This window comes from Dermacentor silvarum, chromosome 6, assembly GCF_013339745.2.
Source record: "Dermacentor silvarum isolate Dsil-2018 chromosome 6, BIME_Dsil_1.4, whole genome shotgun sequence".
In the NCBI taxonomy this organism is placed as follows: Eukaryota; Metazoa; Arthropoda; class Arachnida; order Ixodida; family Ixodidae; genus Dermacentor; species Dermacentor silvarum.
Genome location: NC_051159.1, coordinates 128023794 through 128047456, shown reverse-complemented (window position 1 = coordinate 128047456; position 23663 = coordinate 128023794). Strand labels below are relative to the sequence as shown.

The 23663-nt window shown below is 44.4% G+C and overlaps 2 protein-coding genes across 2 annotated transcripts in view; one reads left to right on the top strand and one right to left on the bottom strand.

The window, feature by feature from the left end:
* The first annotated feature begins 145 nt into the window (after window positions 1-145).
* LOC119455958 (peroxisomal biogenesis factor 3) lies at window positions 146-2974 on the top strand. The gene has a single exon (XM_037717511.2). The coding sequence runs from the start codon at window positions 280-282 to the stop codon at window positions 1414-1416; it is 1137 nt and encodes a 378-aa protein (XP_037573439.1). The 5' UTR covers window positions 146-279; the 3' UTR covers window positions 1417-2974.
* A 3024-nt stretch (window positions 2975-5998) lies between these two features.
* Window positions 5999-23663, bottom strand: part of LOC119455957 (uncharacterized) — a 38245-nt gene continuing 20580 nt past the window's right edge. Inside the window, exons 7-11 of the mRNA XM_037717510.2 lie at window positions 23020-23237; window positions 20392-20490; window positions 16488-16726; window positions 14984-15094; window positions 5999-12631 (exon numbers count right to left, since the gene is read on the bottom strand). Coding sequence (XP_037573438.1) covers window positions 12401-12631; window positions 14984-15094; window positions 16488-16726; window positions 20392-20490; window positions 23020-23237 — 898 coding nt within the window. The 3' untranslated portion in view covers window positions 5999-12400. The remainder of the gene's footprint in view (window positions 12632-14983; window positions 15095-16487; window positions 16727-20391; window positions 20491-23019; window positions 23238-23663) is intronic.

The following is a 23663-nucleotide window of genomic DNA, read 5'->3' as shown; positions in this document are numbered from 1 at the left end:
TTTTTGATGACAGGTAGGACATTAGGCAATATAATCAATATAATAACAATATAATGGCGCAACCCAAGGGGATACTCATAGCATCCATCCACACCATCCATCCATTCAGCTACCGATTCGCCTGTGACTATTTCGACGTCTACACAAGAAACGTCTGGCAACGCATGCAAAATGGCGCTCTGACGCGGTCAAGGTAGCGGCGCAACACCCGTGTCAGCACGGAAAACTTCACCGACAGTAGGAGTTCGAGGAAGTAACAGAGTTCCCGAACGACCGGCCATGTTTAGCCGGCTGTACAACGTTGTGCGGCAGCACAAGAAGAAAATATTCTTCAGCGTCGGCCTAGTCGGAGGCGCCTACCTTCTGAACCGGTATCTGCACCGAAAACTCCGCGACTGGGAAACGAAACAGACTCAGAGCTACATCGATCAAATCAAACACCAGCACCACTTCGAAAATATTCTACAGACGTCGGACAACACGATCCTGACTCTCTTGGAAAAGGTCAGAGAGCCGCTACTCACCATACTCGAGACGGACAGCCTGCTCGAGAAGCTCAAGACGCGACCTGCGAACAGGGTCGAACTTTGGGAGGAAATCAAGGTGCGCATTCTCACCTTCGCGCTGGCAAGCGTGTACGCGGAAAGTCTGCTCGCCTCGCTGGTTCGCGTGCAGCTTGGCGTTGTCGGTGGCTACGTGTTCGTGAACTCGCAGCGCGCGCAGCAAAATTCTGGAGGCGTCCTGCCGGCGCTCACCAACCAAGACATCCATCAGCGCTACTTGTCTCAGGTCCAGCACTTCTTTGAGAACGGCCTGCACGAGCTCGTGCGCGTTGTCAGGGACGCGGTCGTGGCCGCCTTCGGTCACATCAGCCTCAAGGAGCGCGTCGGCCCCGCCGACTTCGCTGTGGGTTTCGATTTCGTCAAGAAGCACATATCGCGAGACTCCAAGAAGCCACTTCCGGGCTTCCTTCGCTTGCTTCTGCCGCCTCTCGAGGTCGAAGGCGATACGGACGACGTCAGGGTGCTCAACGTGATGATCCTCGAGACAAGGGACATCCTCGAGACCGACGACTTCGCCAAGGTTCTGGGAATGTGCATCGACCTGGGGATTACGAGCCTCACGAACGATGTCGAGGCGTGCTTCCAAAATATGCGAGCCGCGGACGAAGAAAATGCCGGTGGTGACCGAGCTGCATGTTCCGCCGCCTCGTCGTCGGCGGTGTCAACGGGCTTTCCCATGGCAAAACTTCTGCCCGTGCTTAGGAACAGCCTCGTATCCGGCAGGCAGCAAGGCTTCCTCAGAACCGTGCTCCAGGCAGAGCTGCTTCGTAGCATGATCGCCAACGTGTACGAGGCCTTCTGTCAGACAGAAGACGCGGATAGGATAAACCACAACCTGACACCATTGTCATGATTATGAGATGGCGGCATAAATTTCGTGCTATGGGATTTTTGACAGCGGGATGACAGACAGGTGTAAGCGTTTGCGAATGCTCGGTTTGTAGTTTGCGGTGCATTAAGTCGCTCCAAAAAACAACATACCAAACACTATCGACAGTTGTGCATGCAGTGTCTCTCATCACGTCATTCCAAACACCTGTGTGTGAATTTAGATGTGACATTGTCATTTCGGTGTGCTCGCCAGTTTTCACATTGTTATAAATGTTCAAAGATACCGAAAACTACTGAAATTGACTGCCTTTTTCATGATAACTTCGAGGCATGGTCTTTTCAGTGTATGTATTTGTGAATCTTGGTGGAATGTCACTTGCCATAAGTGTGGGAAAATTCAGAGAACCACAGGAAATTACCATTGTAAATAACTCACTAACATGTTCTATCTTGGGTGCATTTTGTCCTGTCATTTCACCTTAGCAGCTCAGCACACTCATTGGCTGCATTTTGTAGCTGTTGTCCTCATTCATTGCAAAAAAAAAAAAAAGAAGAAGAAATTCAGGTCTATGATGTCTCTTGCATTCTGTGGTTCTTACTGTGCATTTGTGCAGCAGCATGTGTTCTACATCCCTTTGTTAATGTGCATGTGGTGAAGTGTAAAACATTGAAAGAACAAATGGGGATTGCCGAGTTTTGTGGTTATCTTGCATTGTTTGAATCAATGCTTGTGATAAAAAATGGAAATGTCTAAGTATAACCTGTGCTTATCTGACCAAGCAGGTGTAGCCCTCGTGTAAACCAGGCATGACCTAATATCCTTGGGCCATTTGTATTTTGTTCAATGTTAGCTCACAAATGCACTCATTATGTTCTTGATGCAGTTGTGCTTTTTTACGTTAACTAATCAACATTGCAGAAGATCGAATGGGGCAAACCAGTGTTTTTAACTGAAGTGCTCACATGAACACATAGTTATGCTTGCATTTACTGGTGGAGGTCTATGTTTTATGTATTCTGAGCACCTGTATAGGTCTTATAACTTATTAATGGGACACTTTGTCTTGTGAATAGCAAACATTCAGTGGTGAAATTGGTAATTATAGTTATAGTGCTTGCAAAAGGAGATGTGAAATGTAACATTTTTTTACCCTACCACAAGTTCTATATCAGATGGTTCACTTTTATGGTGGGCTGTGTTTCTTGCCATATAGAGTATGAAAAGTTGATGACTGAAAAAAAAAAAAAAAATTGCATGAATGTCTACATTGGCAAGTTCATATACATAAATTCAAAGCTTGTAAAGTCTAGTTAATTTTATAAATTCTGTCTCTACAAGCCTTTGCACTGCAATCAAGGTGACAACTTGTGCTAAGAGGCACAGTCACACTTGCATGTTTTCGTTCTGCTCAAGTTGCAAGCTTACTTTGCAGGTATGTTGCATGTGAGCATTCCAACACCTCATTAAATTATTTACCTACTTTAATATTGCCCAGCCATGCACGCAAAACCATGTCTACCAACTGGCCCAGCAATAGAAGTGTGCAATAAAACCTATTCCTATGCTTTGGTTCCCAAAATGTTGCAGTTTCTTTCCTAATGTTAGAAGAAGCTTTGGTCTGTCTAGAAGCTGAAGGCGTGCACTGCACATGTCAACTGAGCACATACTTGCTCATTTAAATATATTTGCTGCAATGCCATTATGACAAAAAACCATCTTGCCAGAAAACTGGGTCGGTATAATGTAAGGATTCCTTTCAATTGGTTCTGTTCCTGTTTTGTTATCCACCATTCACAACCGGCCGATCTTGGTGGTTATGTAGGCGAAGTGCCAAACCACTGACAAATTGTGTAAAAATTAATAGCACTGGAATAGAATCATTATGTTATTACATTACACATTATTACTTTACTCTGCAGCCGATTTGTAGTTCAATTTTAACAACAGTTGCATAAGCTTCAACAAAAATGCTCTTCTAGATGAGAAGTGATGTAGCAGTAGTTGGTCACCCAAAACACATGTGAAAAAGAAGTGATGACAAACTGGTGCTAATGGCAGGTTGCCAGTCATGCAAATGGGTGCACCTACAGCAGAAGCTGAACACTTGTGTCGACAAACAAGTGACGGCAGGTGGCAGCACAAAACAGTTCAAATGTTCCTCCAATTGTCAAGCTGCGTATGATGGTGCTACTCTCAGCATGGCGAACTTTAGCTCAATTACTTGTTGCATGAGGAATTTTGACTACTTCAGCTTGGTCTTGGCACGTGCGAAGTTTATGCGTGCCATTTGTGCAAGCAGTGACCATTGGATCCTGCAAGACTGGCGCACCTCTTGTGCCGAGCATCATCACTGGTAACATGCTCCTTGTTTGTCAGCCAAGAAAGAGTTAGGAAAAAAAAGGACCAGGATTGAATCTTGTTTGTTACCCTGCACTGGGGAATGTCGCGAACAGCAGCTTAATGATATCATTGAAAAGAAGAGTACATAATTCGTGCATTTAGCCACCCTGTACTGAGGAATGTCAAACAGTGGTTTACCCATATCCTTGACAAGAACATAATCAGTGAATTGTCATGATGTTTTGTTCACATCATGACAAATCGGTGAATGATTCAACTGTTGCTTTGAGCCAATACTAACCTATAGGGCCGAAATTTGCCAGATAAAATGGAAAATTATATGCATAGTATTTGCAGGCCGGAGAGACAGTAGTATGAATTAGCAAATACAGTGTAATCTTGTTGATATGATTCTGCATAATACACTTTTCGAGATATGTTTTTTTGTTGTTTTTTTCCAGCCAATGTCCATAGGAGCAATGTATTTTTGGATGATACATTTTATTTTCCGGTTGCCGTGAAGATTGTATCAACGAGATTGCACTGTATGCAGGTAGCTGTATACTAGTTGATGTTACGAGGAAGAAGACTAGTTAGGTACGTCAAGTAATGCATAAAACGGATATTGGTGGTCTATTACAATGACAGAGGGGGTGTCAAGATATAGAAAGTGCAGTTGAGGAAAGAAAATAATTCAATGGTGCGGTGAGGTAAGAAAATCTGCAGTGATTGGGTCGAGTCTGCTGACACAAATCAGGTAACTGGAGATTATCGTGAGACGCCTTTGTGCTGCAGTGAACATGAATATGCTGCTGCTGCCAATAACTGCAATAGAGGAAAGACAACAGTGTGATCATGCATCCAAACACACACGCATGAGCGTTGACCTTATTTAGAGGTGGTTGCACAGTCCCCCCAATACCTGTACTCAAGTATTCTTACGGCAGAACTGTTTACAAGAGCAAGTGCCAGCCAACTTCCAGCAGTCCAGCACTTTTAAATATTTTTAAGTGTAACATGATGGCTTGGATGCAACAACCAACACTTTGGGTCCAAGTAAGGCAAAGTGCTAGAAGTGCTAACATATGGGGCAGACACTTGGAGGTTAACAAAGAATCTCGAGAACAAGTTAAGGACTGCACAAAGAGCAATGGAACGAAAAATGTCAGGCCTAACGTTAAGAGACTGGAAGAGAGTGGCATGGATTGGAGAGCAAACGGGGATAGCCAATACTCTAGTTAACATTAAGAGGAAAAAAATGGAGCTGAGCAGGCCATGTAATGCGTAGGATGGACAACTGGTGGACCATTAGCGTTACTGAATGGATACCAAGAGAAGCGAAGCGCAGTTGAGGATGGCAGAAAGTTAGGTGGGGTGATGAATTTAGGAAATTTGCAGGCGCATGTTGGAATCAGCAGGCGCAAGAGAGGGGTAATTGGAGATCGTAGGGAGAGGCCTTCGTCCTGCAGTGGACATAAATATAGGCTGATGATGGCGATGATGAAGGCAAAGTAAGAGTTTACATGATTTTTTTGGGGGGTGGGTTGTATTTGCTTTTGTTTGTCTCAAGTGCATGCCAAATGAAGTTCTGAAAACACTTCATAACAAACTAAGGAAAATATTGAAGGCCAAAACTAAAACACATATGCCAACCAGAAGAGGATAAAGGCAGAAAATTCACACTTGCTAAGGGGCAGATTTACACTGAGCTCAAGGGCCTGGTCTGAAAAACTGCCTTTCTTCAGACAAGTACTACTAGTGATTTTATGCAATTGGTGCGATGCACTTTCTCACATTCAGTATTGACCTTGGCCAGATGGAACTTTGTCTGAATTTTGTTTCAGGTGTGTTTAGGTTTGCAATTATGTTTTCTTACTCTGTGATTTGTTTATTAAACAGCGCTGTGATCTGTTTTAGCTTTACATGCATAATCTGGCTACTTAGCTTTGCAGGTAAGCTACAGCTGATCTCTAGATGGTGGAAGTCACATGTCTGCAAATAGTGAGATTGCAATGAAGGTGAATGAGGTCAATGCCCCAAAAATGTCCAAATACAGTTAGAAGTTTTATCTAGTGACTTTTAGGTCCAGTAATCCAAGCCATTGCAGTGATCAACGTCCAAGCAAAATCAATGTGCAAGCACAGTTGCCCTGGCATGTGCATATCTCACCCCACTGTGCAGCGTCTGGCGATTCTGTTGGAACACTTTAGCATATCAGAGCAGGCGTCCTTTTCAGCAGTCTCATGCAGTGCTGACCATCAACAAAAATGTTTAAATTCAATGTCTGCTGGCCTTCAATCAGTTTATTTAATTGGTCGTTAACTTACACACATGCCATAAAAGAAAGGACAGCACTGGAAATTTCACATTAGACAGTCATATAGCCACGAAATCAATATTGTGAAGAACATGGTTCTTATAAAAAGTAAAGGCTTTCTGTAGAAAATTGCAAGTGAAAGGACTTGCCATGGCAAGTTTAGGTCTCCCTTGTATATGGCACCACTGATGTACGTACATTTTTTCATCAATCGCCACTCCAGGTGTACAGTCATGGACAAATGAAATCAAAAGAAATTAAAAAGTAGAACATCTTTTGCAAGTACTAACTCGAGAGCGCAATTTTACACTGCTACTTATACGGTTGCCAAAGATGGTATAAGCCCCACAATAGGCGTAGAAATCGTATCATGTATTACGCATATTGCCAAAATAAAAACAAAGCAAAAACAAAAGAACGCACTCTAGCTAGCCCCTAGCTTGTTCATATTTCAATTGTCTATGACTGTACATTGGGAAATTTGCTCTATGCTCTATACACCGCAGCATCTGCTGCTGCAGTGTGGCGTTCTGGCACCATCTCTAGCATGCACTCACCTAATGATAGCTGCTGCCTTGAGGATTTGCATGCACACCTTTGCATTTTTTCCCACCTCTTAATATTTTTTTTCTTGTGCGACTAGACATACATGACACAAAACGCTTCATTAATGACACAAAACAGTATAAACACTAAGCATAACTTGCTATCGCAAATAAAATTTTTGCATGACTAGATATCTCAGAGGCACACATAATTAACATCAGGCTTCAGACGAGGCTTTGCAAATCAGTGCTAAATATATAACTCACTATTGCAAGTAAAAGTGCTTCTAGCCTGCAGTTTTCAAGGGCTACAGCTTACGCAAGTTGAGGTTTGCAGATTGCAGTCTCTGGGTGTATTACAAGGGAACAAAGCAAAATATACTTGATATCCTGCTGCTGTAGACAGTGCTTACTGAAACTTGAAGATTATATTCAGACAAGCTGCAGTAGAAGTTAAGGAACAAATTGTGAGCTCAAACTACTCTTGATACTTTAACCCAATCACCTCGTAAAAGGAGAAAATTAACTTGAAAAACTTTAATCAACTGTTTGTAAGATTATCTGATCAACCAACTAGCCTGACACTGACTGGAAAGCAGTCTGCACACACCTCCAAGGCGAGCACATGTGTGCAAGAATAATACAATTGTTATGCAACAAAATTGCAAAGCCTATCACAAAAAAAATCATTAATTCATAATGACAACTAAACAGCCAACTTTATTGAAAACATAACAGACAATAATTACAAAAATACTGCATTGCCTACATGTACAAGCGAGCGAAATTCATAAGGCACGAACATTTGAACAATTTTTTTTGGAAAATACTTATTATTTACAACGTGAATAATGATAATGAAGTATGTAGTGGTAACAGTGATGAAAACTAAACAGATGCAAGGCAGTTGGAACACAGTAATTATAGTTTTTCAACACAAATGGTGTTTCCATCTTCCTTGTTTTAGAGCACTCTGGTACCAATAATAATAAGATTTATTTATTATTTATTTATTTCAATACCCTCACTCCCCTGCTCCGAGTGGAGTGGGAACATTGGTTTAAAAATTAACAACAGTAGACTAGAGCACAAGATGGAAGGCAACAAGATGTAAAAGATGGCAACTACAGCAATTTTATTTCGAGCAAGTGGGATACTACAGTGTAGATCGCTTATAACGTAAGCCGCCGGAGTTGGGAATATCCGCGTTATAAGCTGGTACCACACTATAACCAAAGCAACAATTTTCAAGGCCCGCAGTTATGCAAAACATGTGCACCGAGCCGCCACGCGTGTGCGACAGTCGAGGAATGCGGTTAGAACGTTTGCATTCAATTTACAATGGAATCTTGTTAATTCGAAATAATTCACGTGGCGGCGCCTCCGACCGGCATTGCTCCGGCACCGACATAGAGTAAAAGTTTAAGAGAGACCCCTCAATCTCGCGCGCGAACAAAACAAAACAAAAAAAAAAAAAAAGAAAGGAAAAAGAACGCGGCGGAAATTTCACCCTCTCTCAAATGGCAAGTTTGCCAATTCTGCGTTGCGCCGGAAAATGCGTGTACGTGCCGACGTCTCAGCCACGCTACCGTAGCCATGTGTAGAAAATGGCAGTGAACCCTTCTTTCTCCTTTATGCTTCCTCTACTTTCTAGTGCCCGGCGATACTTAAGCATTTCAATCCTGCCTTCTCCGGGGAATGCCTGCACTGTGATCATCCGTTCGCGGATCCTTTGCACATGGTGTGGGCATGTACCTCAAACCCGGCGGTCCCGCCAATCCCCTCCCCTTCCCCCCCTACCCGAGAGAGCTGGGAGGCTGCCCTCCTCGGCTGCTCGACCTTGGGGGGCCAGAGAGCCCTCGTGGCCTGGGCACGCGCCGCTGCAGAAGCAACAGGGGTCCCGGACTAGAGACTCCTCCTACAGTTTGTAAAGGGTCGGCCCTGAAGGCCGTCCCTATCTCTCACTTGTAAATACAGCAAATAAATGTTTTTCACCACCACCACCTGCACGGCGGCGGGCGTGCACGGTGCAAGTGAGGGAGCTACGAGGGAGGGCGAGGGGAGCCACCGAAGCGGCGGAGTTGCCGAGGCGAAATCCGCTTCCCCGCCGCCCTCCTCCCTCACAATCCACGGTCTCCGCGTGCGCCCTTCGCCGTGCCGTGCCGGCGCCGCCCGCTCCTTGAAGTTTCGTTTACTGCAGTTATCGTGAAGCGAGCGTTGGCCGGTGTTAGCAGTTTCGTGGCCCTCGCTCGCTATGCGCACTGTGATATTTCACGACTCGCACTCAAGATTCTGGTTTCAGCCTCACTGGCTGTTCGTTCACACCACGTGCCCTTCTCCTCCACTTCGTCTCTCTTTCTTCCTCGAGCACTCCTTGGGGCGCCCGTTTGAGGGGAGCGTTCGCCGTCTCCGCTGACTTCCGTACTCCCAGGCAGCCGCACTGTAACCTGTATTTCGTTTCCCGCAACTGCACTATAAGCGATACGTGTATACAAGGAGTGCTATGGGAAAATTAACGGGAGTCTGAAAAGACAGCACTATATCCGGTCCTGCACTATAAGCGGTTACGTTATAAGTGGTCTGTACTGTAGTTAGGCCCTGCTGCTTCTTGCTACTAGATACCTCTTACTTTCATACTATGGTGTCACTGCTGTCTTATACAGTCATTGCAGAGTCACATCAGAGGCATGAAATGACTGAAGATGTTGTGAGACATTGAGCATAGAAAAATAAGGCATTCAATGTACAAATGTTCACCGGGCTTGTCGATTCACCTGAAGCGTGGCAGTATACAGAATGCATGCAAAGAACTCAATGCACAATCATCTGCTCGTAGTACACTAGTGGGACTGGGGTTCCTGACACTGGGTGAAGGGGAAAACCTCGAAATTAAATACACATACACGAAATGTAGTGTAAGCGTGACTGTAACATATCTGTGGTTCCCTTTGCTAAACCGCTGGCTTGTTCAGCCCAAATTTTCCACAGAACTGGAACTCTGCAATGCTCAGGTAGTTTTCATACCATGCTCAGGTCCATTATTGGCCAGTCTTTCATAGAATAAATCAGAAATACACTGTTTGAAGTGATGGCGGACAAAAAGGATTGTGACATTGCTACGTGGTAACAGTTGTGTCACACCATCGTTAGGGCAGAACCCAGAGTGCACCATGTTTTGATGTTACAGTGAGAAACAGTGCTACTGTTTAGTTCTTGCAAAGTCAACATTTTTCTGCATCTAATGTCATCGCATGCAACTGCATACTTCTGATTAATTCTGGACAAAACGGGCAACTAATGCACCCAAACGAGGTACTGCTATTATTATACTGCATTGGCCTTGAAATGCTGTCTCTGTACGAAATTTGAGTGTTAACAAGCCATAAGTTTAGCTGAAAAAGTCATGCAAAAATGGTGTAATAATTTACACAACATTCAGTCTGGTTCATAACAGCAGTCAACAACAAGTAACACACGCAGTCATTCAACCTTGCAATATGCAAAACTGCCAGGAGATTTCTTATCACTATGTAAAGTGCAGCATGAATTCATTTGCAACAGGAACGAAGATACAATGAAAGATACAATATGTCAAATATACAATGCCAAAGAAGGAAAAAAAAAAGGAACACTGTATATTTATTACCTAAACAGTGCTGTACTGTGAAGTACGCCTAGCAGTAATAGCTTTCAAAGCACGAAATCCAGACAGACAGACAGACAAAGAACTTTATTCACTAGGTCCTGAGAAGCCCTGCTCTAGGGCAGAGCTGCGGGCCGCTCCCACGTGGGGATGGGTAGGCCGAGCCTAACCGCCGCATCTTGGGCTCTCTGGACAGCCCAAGTTTGTCGTGAAACAACAACAGCGAAATCCAACAAAAATTAAATCTAGCCGCAGCCAACGTGCCTGCCCTGGAATCGAAAAGGTCACTGCCTACTTTTCTGTATGGCTACCGTATTTCTTATCTATACTCCCAGCTGCGTGGAGAAGTCACAAGGAAATTTAGCGTTCTCATTAATTCCATGCTCCAGAAACTTTTGCGGTTGGCTGTGCAGTGACGAAAGAAATCCATTAGCTTCCCCAGCAACTGATAATTTTACAATCATTACAACTTCAGTTTACACAGATGGGTCCTTAGCTTTTACTTAACCTATGTACCAATATTGCAACACAAAACATATATAGGTTGTTACAGTAAGTAATCAAAAACTTCCCATGCACACTGCATCTTGCTAAGTAGACAACTTTATGGTATAGGAAAAGTAAGAATAATGTTAAAAAAATATGCATTCAGAAGGCGATGAGCCACCGCACAGGATGAGATGCCTCAATGATTGCAATGCCCAAGAAACTTGCATGTCATAACGCAGTATTATACACATCATGTAAAGTAGAAAATGTTTACAAGGCACTGATCTATGGTACAAGTCAAGATGCATGCCTCGGCAGTTTCTTCAATGCCCTAAGACAATGTGCACCGTTATATCAGAATATTCCTGCCCTGCAGCTGTGTGCACATCACACTGTGGTGCGTACAGTGGTCTGAGCGGACAATTCAAGCTACAAATGCTCACTGCTTTACTTCTGTCTCATCTCGTACACCATTAATGCGACGCCTGCAAAGGCCAGTGGCAGCATTCCTCATCTCGTCAGCATTGCAAGACGTGGCTACCAGGGCCTTGTTTTTGATGTGAAGCAGAAGTTGCCTTGCGTGCTGTGTCACGCCAGCACGTCGCCTTTGCATATTCTTAGAACGGCGCCCGAGAAGCTTAATGCAATGCTAAAGCTTGCCATTGCTTTCGATGCTTTACCCTGCGGGCAAAACTGCTTACTTTGTTTTGTCCATGCCTCAACCATCACACCTCACCTCAAGACTCGCAAGGGCCTCGCAACTCATACGAGACCCCCTTCTCTGATTCACTAAAGGTGCCTTGCCTTCTTTAATGGAGGTGGAAAAAAAAAAAAAAAGAAGTGCAGTACACATAGTCTTTGCCATACCGCACACAAGTGCATGAGGCAACTGTAAACTAGTAACGAGTTGAACGAAGCTAAATGATGCCGGTAGCTGTTCACTGTCTATTATGCGCAAGTACTGAAAGTTGCATAGGCCCACATTTTGTGTTTAAGCCTTTGTGCTTAATTTTGTTAAGCAGAAAAAGTGTCCTTTAACAAATATTGTTATTATTACGATTGCACATTTAAATGATCATGGAGAGGAGAAAGGACAAGAGCTGGCAGACAATTGCCAAAGGGGCACTAAGCCTGCCTGAATGAGTGAATAGGAAAGATTAAAAATTATCAAAAAAAAAAAAAGGCAGGGGGTTGCAGTACAGTAAGTGCTGGAGAGGAGAAAGAATAAACGAATATAAACAGACTCTAGAAAAGCCCACGAATAAGGCATGCATCTGTGTCATAGACAACAACGTGACAGTCAACGTTCGGTAGTTGGTTCACATGTCTGCACGAAATTAGACCACATCCGCAGTCAGAATGTATTACAGTACACTTTGGAGTCCAAAGGTGTTGCCTTAACCCCCAAAAGAAGTAGAGGCAGAAGGGTTCTGATAGCTTGATCATGTCCCGGCCCCCAGAATTTAACTGCATCAGTAGTCAGAATGCTTGGACTACAATCAGAAGTCTAAATGCGTTGCCTTCAAAAGAAGACAAAGGGCTCTCTATGAGCTTGATCTCGCTTGGACACACCACCATGGCAAAGAATAAGTTCAACAAACTTGGCCATCTCGCAATCTCGCTGCAATGTTTCTGCTTGCTTGCCAAGTATACGTAGGGCCAGTGCCACACTCAGATGCTCTTGAGCAGTTCAAGCCCCTCCAGCTTCTTACGGAAAGCCCGCTCACAATCGGCGTCGGGCCACAGCGGGTGCCGAGCCATGCACTGCAGGGTTGAGCGGCACTGGTGCTCACCAAACAGATGGTGCAGCATTCGGCTTGTGTGCTTTGGAAGCTTGAAGGTCACCCCTCGGGTGAACAAGGATGTTGGCACGTTGGTCTCGGGGGTACCGCTCATCAATACCTGCAGTGAGGGTTATCATTTTCAGCCTATTTAATGTCCACTACAGAATGAAGGAAGTTCAGTGCGATCTTCCGCTACCCTTGTCCTGCATTGGAAGACCCCCTTCCTGTGCCTGCAAATTTATTAACCTCATCACACCATCTAACCTGTTGCCATTCTTGACTTTGTTTTCCTTCCCTCGGCGCCCACTTTGTTATTCTAATAGATAACCGGTGATTCATTTTACATACTGATGACCTGCCCAACTTCTCCCTATTACCCTTTGCTAGTATATTAGCTAACCAGGTTCACTAATTCATATTGCCTTATTTCTGTCTCTTAAGGAGGCCCTGCAACACATTTTCATCAAACCTGAGAACACACTGGAATGAGTAAAATGCCTTTCAATTAATATTGTCACGGGTGAAGTACACGAAAACCGCACGGAACCAACTTTTTTTACAAATACCAGCTCAAAAGTGTCCTCCTCTTCTCTCCATGCGCGCCTTTCTAGCGTAGAGGCTCACAGAAGCATCATCTCGATGCTAAGAAGTAAAACAAGAGTGGCAGTTTGGGCACATTGGTAATCCATAAGAACGTTAAAAAGTGTGAATAGCAAGAAATTGCGAACAGGCTGAAGCAAAAATTCGCTCACAAAGAGATTATCAAAGCAGAAGAGATCGATATGTGGGGTGAAATGGGTGTAAGCATGCCATCTATCGTGCTAACAGCCAGTAGCGCACCCAGGATCTCTGCCGGGGGGGGGGGGTTGACAGTTTGCCAATACCATCTAAACAGCTCTAATTTCGATTTCTTCACGGGAAATTGTCAAAAAATGCGCTTTTTGCGAGTGTGCAGACGATTGCGCGTCTTACATCTTAGTTGCAGTACTCAAATGCGCAAGGAAAGAAAAGGGGTTAAACAAAAGGGGGGTTAAGTCGGCCTCAGGGGGGGGGGGGGGTTACAACCCCCGAATCCCCCCCCCCCCCGTCGGTGCGCCACTGCTAACAGCAAAGGAACTTGATTTTCTGGGTATGCCAACACGGATTCCTCAGAGCTGATATTTGTGAAGCCTTCGTGTATATTTTCCAGTTCTGTGCACTGATTTGGTCAGATTACATTGATGCCAGTTGTGTATAAAGTAGCAACAGGATGGCAAGAATAAATTGTTGAAAGTAGCGCCTGTGTGTGTATGCGTGCCTTTTTCGTCCATGTCCCGTTCACACTTTTTAACGTTTTTAAGTAAACGAAACAGAAGAAAGTAGTGACTAAGTAAATGAAACAAGTGCAATAGGTCACATGTACACCAGAGAAAGAAACGAGAAAGAAACACATGCACAATCGCTGTCTGGCGCCGTGAACGACTTCAGGTTGCAGCCGATGATGGGAACGTCTTAATGCACCTTCTGGAATAAACTCGTAGGTAAGGTCGCCGAGTCGACGCAAAACCTTGTAAGGACTGAAGTACCGACATAATAGCTTTTCCGAATGACCATGCTATTAGATAGGTGTCCACATCCACACCTCGTCGCCAGGATTGTAAGTAACCTCTCGGTGATGAAGATTGTAGCAGTGGGCATCAGACGTTTGGCGACAATGAAGACGGTATCGTGCAAGTTGACGGGCCTTGTTGGCACGCTGGATGAAAACTGCAGCATTGATATGGATCATTCCGGATAGGTCGGGAAGCAGCATGGCGTCGAGCATTGTCATGGAGTAAGCGGAAAGGGATGAAGCCTGTACTTTCTTGAATGGTAATGTCGTACGTGAAAGTTACATAAGGCAGCACATGAGGCAGTTTCTGTGGTCTGTCATTGCGCCTTTTTCTTTTCTTCCGCCCTCTCTTTCTCTTAGGGCATTTCAATCCCTCAACCCCCTCCCCTATGCAGAGTAGCATGTGCGCGACTTAACGCATGCCAGTGGAATTCTCTACGATCCATTACACTTTTCCCTCTTTCTCCTCGCGTGCATGTGCAAGCTCTTACTTGAGTAACTCATAGTCGTAAGCAATGGCCCAATGGCTGGCATCTACAAGCTGTCGTGCTGGCTATGATGTCATTGATTGCAGCAAAAGAGATGGGGCCTTGAAAGCCACAGGAGAGAATAATTTATTATGCGAGGTTGCAGGGTCCTTGCTGCGTGCACTAAAATAATATTTCGATCGCACGTTGATGGCAGCCGTGTCCAGAGATTACACATTTTTTTTTACCTTTTTTAAAATGTGTTGCAGTGCTCCTTTAATTTTATGCCCGCTACTGTTTATTCTATCGCTCATCGCACGGTCTTCAGCTTGGTCTCAGGTTTCTTTGTTAGAAAAGCTGCAAAGAAAAGCATTCAGCAGTATGGCCAGTGACAGTGATGGGAGGTTTTTACCTTGACCAGCTTTTGTTGGAGGTCAGGGAGTCGCACAATGTCATAGATAGCAGGCGTGACAAGATCACCCCATGGGTGATGCTCGTGTGCCGGCCTCATATGCTTCTCAACCTGTAACAAAAAAATTGCAGATGCAAACAGACAGGTACATTATGCCCTGCTCAATTCACTGGCAATGCATAGAAACACATGGAATTTGACTTCTTAATTTCAGCTAAGAAGCCCCTGGAACAGGCTATGCGCACTACAACTAAAAGTCCCTGATAAGGTTTCACTACACTGTTTTCGGATTCTGTGTGCCTGCATAACAAGTATCAGCTCAGGAGATTGTACAAGGAACAACTGAAAACACCTCCACACATCTGAAGAGGTTTTTGAAGTGCAGCATGTTACAAAAACTAAAGGCCAGTGGCACCCCCACCTGGAGCAAGTCTGCTGCAGGGCAGCAGCGATATGCTCACTGGTAGTGAGATTGCAGAGGGTGATGATAATGTGTTGCTCCTCCACTTTTTGCTCCTGGCTCTATCAATCAACCAATCAATAAAATTCATTGCTTCCCTTGGGTAACAGTTGCCAGCAAATTCTATGTGGAATCCAACAAGTAAGGAAAATAATTGCTTTTTGCTTGCTGTACCTGTATGGCGCTCAGTGATGAAGGATTAGCTGAGGCACTTTCGGGGACAAAAGATTGTGGGCCATGCCTCTCTGTGCATCTAAATATTCTCACCCATGCATTGCTCTGTTTTTTTCAACAACCATTTTTCACCCGATTATTACTCTTATCAGGTTATCACTCAATGCAAGATGTGCCTACTGGATCCAAAATTTCCCGAGTGTTGTCACCGATTCTATAGCAAAAGAATCTTTGCTCATCAGATTGTGCACACAATGTGAATAGCGTTGCACAACTTCCAATTCAAAGCACTTACAGTCACTCTGGAATGCATGGTGACACTTGTATAAATAGCGGACAGACATGACCATAATTTCAGTTATCAACGACCGATGACTGTACTCGCTGCTATTGTTGTGCCTTGAGTGTTGCTTGTTTTTCTGGGCACAAGTTCACACAATAATAAGTGATGTTTTCAACTCGCAGCATAATAGTGTTTGCTACTTTCTCGTCACTACCATGCGACAATACCCTCACAACCTAGGCCTGGAGCTCAGCGTTCACAGGTGAACTTGCTAATTTCAGCTTTTGGTTCTTTAAAATGCGGTGCCTTCGACCTTTACTGATAAAAAATTAGGCCCAAGCAGCTGCCATCAACATCCACGATGCGACGACGAGCCAGTGCAGGAACTTCAAGGCAGTGCTGCCACTTATCCCATTTTTACGTCTTTTCTGGCTTACTACACCTCTTCTCACGGTGAGTGGCTTTTTCGGTATTATAAAAAGACAATTTACTAATACAGCTCGAATAATTTTTCTCCTTAGTGCCACTTTAAAATGCACAAACTGCAAGCTGGCACACACTACCAGATAATGTTTCTCCGCACGCACCTTTTCATAGACACCTCCTGATATGACAAGGAGGATGTGATCAGCACGATGCAGCCACGTAGGCAGCCACTGATGCGGGGCTCCCATGTCATTGGCATCAGTCACATCGAACACCACGCGCAGGCCAGGAACTTTCGACAGGAACTGGTACAGGGCTTGCACTGCCTCGAAGTGTATCGCCGAGTCGTACGAGTAGAGCAGGAACACCGTGGCTGATCTTCGTGCTGGCACAGCTCGCTCTGTCAAATTTCACAAAGGCAGAAAATCCTTGGTAAGTTCCAAGCTTCAACATGTTGAATGGCAGTGAACAGCTCATGTCCTTTGTCTGGAGTCAATGATGGTGTCCTTGAACGCAACTAACATGTTATCATGGCAACGAAAAAGCTCGATATTGCTGCATGACACAGTTACCATCACCTTTTAAATGCTTATGAATGGTTAATTATACACACTTGAATCCCTATACAGTAGACTTTGTGGGAGTTCCTTTGGTTTGCCGGGCGCAGTCGCTGCTGTGCCTCCGGCTCCAGGAGCCGGAGGCACTCATTCACAAGTGCGAGAAAACCCCCGAATGCCTGTCCCTCGGGCCCTTGCCCTTTTCCCGAGCGCCACGGCCACGCCCCGAGGCATCATGCTACGCAACCCTTCGACTGGGTCGTGGGGGTGACGTAGGGATGCCCTGACCGGGGGGTGGTCGCATCACACGGGGAGTCGAGCAGCAGAAAGGACAAGCGCCAGTCATGAGAGGTAAACAGCAAGGTATGTGAGCGACTATTTCTTTGTGTCCTATATGCTGTGGCCTTGGGACATTCACGTGCTTTGCCGGCTTGCATCAGTGTAGCTTGCTGAGAGGCTCTGCATTCCGCCCTTGCGGTAGTTGCAGGTGCTCAGTGTGTTACATTCATGTCCGAATCGTCGCTGACCAGAGTCGGTGGCAGAAAGCATTATGTAGAGTCTGCAAACACATCTCAGCCCGTGTGTACAAACCATTGTTCAATGCGGCGCTGCACCTGCCTTCCTGTGCCATCGGGGGCAGCGGACGCTATGTGTGCTCCATGCATTTAAGTGCAATGTTGTATTTTACAGCGTAGTGTTCTAGGCAATAAATGCATTCACTGTCCTGGTTATCTCGTGTTCCTGAGAGAAAGAGAACTCCATAGATATGGCAAGAACCGGCCAGGCCTTATGGCCCAGAGCTTGAACATGCAGTGGGTCCATCGTCCACGCTGTCGTGTCGTGAAGTCCCCTTTCTGGACGATTTACCCACACCACGCACGGAGATGTAGAGTGAGCCCACAGCTTCCGTTACTTCGACTTCAGTCAATCTGATTTTTCAGTTAATTCCATCCCGACCAAAGGTCTCAGCCGGCACCCATGCATTTCTGAGGGCCCATAGCTTCGTTACTTTGATCCTAAAATTAGGCTTCAACCAGATAATTCGAACTTGGCCAGTTATCACACATGCCTAACCCCTATGGGGCAGGGTTACTTGGGTGCAAAAGGGAAAAGGCTGCTCCTGTTTGGCGTGGGGTTGGCGAGCAGCACGGACGCTTCGCGTGTGCGCCGACTCGCTTCGCGAGACCGTCTTGTCAGGTTTGGAAGAAGGACACCGGAAGGGATGAACACAATCATTGTTCAAACGCGCCACCGTTCGTGTGACCGTACACGCGAACAAATAGGCGTTGGTGTCATGGGGTGAACATATTCGCTTGCTATCCGGTCGCAGTGAGTCGGACTTGCTCGATTTGTCGCGTGCCCATCCCAAGATTTGTCCCAAGAGCACGTGTGAGACCCCACAACAGCAGCAAAATTATGAACTTGAGATTTGCAATATCATTTACTCTGCCACCGCAAAACGTCATGTGTCATGTGACCAATTTCAATGGCTTTCAATCTGATGTTCTTTGCAGTTCCTAAACTGCATTCAGCCCCAAAGTGCTGTGCCACCATAACACTGGAAAGATAATGGCTACTGAAATGTGCGCATCACCAAAAAGAAACCAGCCTTCAAAATAATATTTAAAAAAAAAAAACAGATTTATTGCTTGTGAAGAACGCTTTGAATGCTTATATAATTGTTTTGCTTTTAGAGTTCTTTTCGCTGCTCTGGGCCACTTTTTTCATAGACTGAGACTAGATTTGCATTAAGTGCTTTAACAATTTTTAGAAGGTGTTTCGTCCTATTTAATGCGTTAGCATTAGTATTGTCAAAGTAGAAAAAAGTGTATCTGTGTGAAGTGTGGGAAGCCGGTCACATGACAGAGGTAGAGATAGGTCACATAATTGAGGTATTATATATATATATATAACGAGAGAAGAAGGGAAACCGACAGGCTCGAATTTGTTAATCATGACCATATAAAGCCAACAGGCAATGAAGCCAAGGAAAGCATTGGGGAAATTAACTGTGGCTGATATTGAAATGTAGAAAATAATAAAGAGAACTGAAAGTGGACGAAAAGATAACTTGCTGATCATAGGAGCCAAACCCACAACCACTGCATTACGCGTCCTTGCACTAACAATTGCGCAAGGTGCAACTGTGCAATATATATATATATATTCGACGGAAACTTCACCATACCCCCCCAAGTACGTTCTCTGCAACTCGGAAATATCATCTGTGGAGTCATGCAAGTACCTTGGTCTTACACTTTCAAATAACCTTTCTTGGTTCTCTCATATTGCGAACGTCACTAACGATGCCAATCACGCACTTGGTTACTTCCGCCGCAACTTGCGCTTTGTACCCCCATCCTTAAAAATACTAACTTATATAACTTTTATCAGACCTAAGCTAGAATATGCCTGCTCTGTCTGGGACCCACACCAAACCTTCCTTTCTAACACTCTAGAAAGCAGTTCAAAATCGTGCAGCCTGTTTTATTTATTCTGATTATTCATACCACACTAGTGTCTCTCAACTAAAATTAAAAGCAGGAATTTCCAATCTAAATATAAGGCGTCATGTTTTTAGACTGTGTCTTTATCACAAATTTTATCATTCTCCTCCTAGTACTTCAGCCATCATTCCAGTGCACCGTCAATCTTACCGATTACATCACGAAAAATCTGTGTACCCTCCGCCAGCCCGGACCACTGCGCACCTATATTCGTTCTTTGTGAAGACTGCCCGGGATTGGAATGACCTTTCCGCTGACGTCGTGCACCACTCCAATCCACATCATTTCAAGGCTGCCATTGAGTCCACATTTTACTGAAGCGATCACCCATCCCTCATGTAATACCTCACACCGGGGCCTTTGAGGTAATAATAATAATAATATATATATATATATATATATATATATATTGCAGCTGACGGCAGTTTGTCCAGGACCACGTCAGTTGCACTTTGCGCCTCGGAGAGACAGGGCGCGTGTCGAGTGAGCTCCTGAACAATACATTGCAATGTGGTGAACACGGCTTAAATCATGAATCCAGGACCTCAAACAGGTGCGACATAATGCCCTAACGCATTTCTCTCGCATTTACCACTAAATCCCCACTGAATTTTTTTTAGTCACTACAAGCAGCCAGTCTCTCTTGATTCAGAACAATTGATGTTCAGACAGTAAATATTTCATAACAGTTTATTTATTTTGTTTTCTTTGCACTTTTTGCAAACATACTGCAGACATTCCTACAACTTAAAAGACTTTCAAAAAAAAAAGAGCTCTGCACTCCTCAGTCAACTTTAAACTCTACTGACCGACAACTGTTGAAGAAGCATGTATGCAACAGTACACTGATATTGTGTCGGCAGAATAACGAGTTGAAAACTTTTAAGATGAACTGTGTGAGTCAGGTACAAGCCCGCCTGTTTAAACATGACATGAGCAAATAAAAATAATAATAATAAAACAGAAAACACTACAAGGACCAAGAATTCACAATGACTCACTTTTAATGTAGAAGTAGATGAGTGATGCCACTACTAAGGCAACAAGAAGGCCCAGTACACAGCTCAGAGAAATGGAAAGCGCAAGCTTCAATCTATTATCTAGAACAAAATAAAAAAAGAATGTAAACATCAGTGCCTATTGGATGAAATAGTGACACTTACATTCGGTCCATATTTACGTAGTAGCGGACACACTACAGTGTAGAAAACCATGTATGCTTTAATTGTACCAGTTTTATGTACCTGCGTCTGTCCTCCCTTCGCCATTTTCATGCTCCCTATTTCTCCTAGTTTATCGTCTCTTCCCAATTCGTCTACAATATCAAAGCTTTGAGCACTCCGAATAAACTGGTGCATACCACAACAGTTCAAGGAGCTACGACAGGCTTAACAATAAACATTCAACCTGATGCAATGGGATCGTGTTGTTAGTAGCTTCAAGGCACGAGTGTCACATCTGCTCAACATAAATCAAATTTTACCTTCAGGCACGGCTTCACAGTGGTGCTGCTCTGTATTGCCATGAAAACACATTGAGCTTCAATAGCGAATAGTGTTGAAAGCAGTGGTGAGTGAACACATCTTGTTTGCGAAAGTTCGCTTTTTGCCAATAGTCGTGCCGGGTTGCTTGAATAGTGGTGTGAACACTGTGGCCTTCAATTGCAGGCGATATAGCCGAATTTCTTTTGGTTTGTATTTTGAAGACCTTAACTGGGCATGTTGGTTACGCACAAGAAAACACACAAATACAAGAAACTTAACAACACACAATAACAACAGACTATAAGAATAAATCAACCCTATATAGACCAGTATTTTCAGCGCCTGTAGGCGGCCGCCATGTTTTTGTTATGATGATGATGATGGTGAGGGACTGCGGGAACCGCATAGGCCACAGTGCATTTGTGATTGTCAGTCGACTGCGATGGCTGGCTCTAAAAGCGCTGCAGGCGCCTTGTCATCTCTGAATGCCAGTAGGTGTGTTTTCGTGATCACATTTCAGATCACAGAAATACACCACAGAGATAATTTAGGAAGAGCACCCTGCGGCACTGTTAGCTCGAACGGAGTTGCAGCATTGTCTGCTTCACTACAGTTGCGATGTCGTGCAGTAGGCCAAGCTTCTTTCTGAGAGATCTGCGTAACTATACACATATTTTAGGGGGCTTGAGGCACTGTGCGAAAGATACTAGATGACATCAAGTACGCTATAGTTTGTTTTTTCAAAGACAAGTATCATATTTGTGCAACACGCTACTGCCACACACTGTGCTGCACTTTTACTCTGCTTTGTCATCTTGATCGTCCGTCGTACGCTCATAGCATACGGCGTTCCATTTGAGTACAATAAAGTTATTTTCCGTTTTCCATGCTCAACGCAGTGGCAGGGAAAGCTCTAGCTCATATGCGTTTACATAGGACTGACATGAATCAAGTATGAGCAGCATTTCACACTAACAAAGAACACAATGAGCAACATAACCAATTAGTGGGACAGTGCAATCAAATTAAACTAAATTCTGGGATTTTATGAGCCCAATGCACGGTTACAAGAGCGTTTCTGCATTTCCCCTCCTTCGAAATGAGGCCACCATGGCCATATGCTGTTTTCTCATATGGTCATATGCTGCTTTCTCTTTTCAAAGCCACGAGTACTCGAATGTGGCTCATTCAAGACCATGAAGAAAAAGGACACGAAAACTGTCAAGTTCCATGCAGTCTTGTTTATTTGCCGTAACGGAACAATCGCTGCGCAAATTAGGAATTCGACGCGTGCAACTGAACGCTTTCTCCCTGTTTTTCTTTCGTATCCAAAACACAGCTTTGGGTACGGGTTGACTTCTGTGGGTCTTCCGGCGAGAAAGAGAACTGAGCAGACCCAAAATAAAGATGCCATAAGGTCATAAACGGCACTGTTATTCTTTTATCGCAGGCCTGCACAGCATGGGAAGGCAAGACGCGCACTATTGCATCCTTTTCAACAACAAAACGAATACACATCCGAGCAAGCTTGCTGGGAACAAAGTGTTTTCTATTTAAAACTATCATCCTATGTTGTTTCTCAGGTGCCACAAGAAACTTGTGCAGCGGATACACTCCACACAAGCACAAAAATTATTGTCTCCGTGGACGTCGATCGCAGGGCTCTTGCATGAGTAACTTCATCTTTTGCTGGTTGTGAATGCAACCACAACGACAGCACACTGCTGTCCGGACAAATAACCTTTGTACATCTCGCTCAGCAGATGCAGTAAGAACACATCTAAAAACAAAACAATGTGCGAACAAGCACCGTAAGTGCAGCCATTTTCTCCCGTCTCCGGCAGTCCCCGCAGCCCTCCCCAGAAGGCAGCACCTGGTGTCAAGAGTAGCAGCGCTGCTGACACTCAAGTTACAAGGCTATAAAAAATCTGGTCTATATACACTATGTACAATCCCACACTGGAAGCCTGCAGGTTAATCCCTTAGAGGGCGTTCTCGAATACGTGCTTCTATTGTATGCAGCCTTCAAGGACTGCAGTAAATACACTGACCACAGTAAGAACACGATAAGTCTAAAAAACATGGTAAATGCAAAACGTTTTAGGCACAAAGCATCAAAGACATGAGATGTGGTGAAATACAAACCTTCTGGGACTGTAAAAATGTCTGTCATGGTGAAAATGCACGAATGCTCAACCCACTGAGTGTGCTGGGGATGCATGCGCAGGTAGTATGTGCCTGCGGCCACTCCAGTAAAGGACACAGTGCCCATTCCCATGGAGCCAGACTTGACCTCAATAACCTGCTCCTGAGCCACAGCATCGCCAATCGTAGAATCCCGACTCCAGAGGCTGATGTTGTATCTGTTTAGTGCCAGGAACAGAGGAAAGCGAACTTGTGCACCAGCACTCCAGCAATTATACATACATATAAAATTATGTCGAATCTTCAAAACCAACAGGCTATCAAAATGGCCACCACAAACATATTTGATTCATAGTGCACTACAAAGATTCACAGTCTTCACAGTGACAACAAGAAATTATGACAACTAGATTAATGCCAAATGAACTTACAATAAGTTTGGAGATAGCAGGGCAAGGGCAAACTAATTGACATGTCAGAGCACTGGAACATGAATAACCATACAACTCCTGTGGAAATAAACGAGGTGGCTAAGTTGTGGATTGCCACAGGACCTATTTTCTCATTTTGTGTTCCTGCACTTCGAGTTGCAGATTAATAGCAGCAAGTCATGTTGACATTGTGAACAATGGAAAATATCTGAA

Bases quoted from the DNA above. Each gene is read 5' to 3' on its own strand.
- LOC119455958 (XM_037717511.2), top strand. From the start codon at position 280: ATGTTTAGCCGGCTGTACAACGTTGTGCGGCAGCACAAGAAGAAAATA.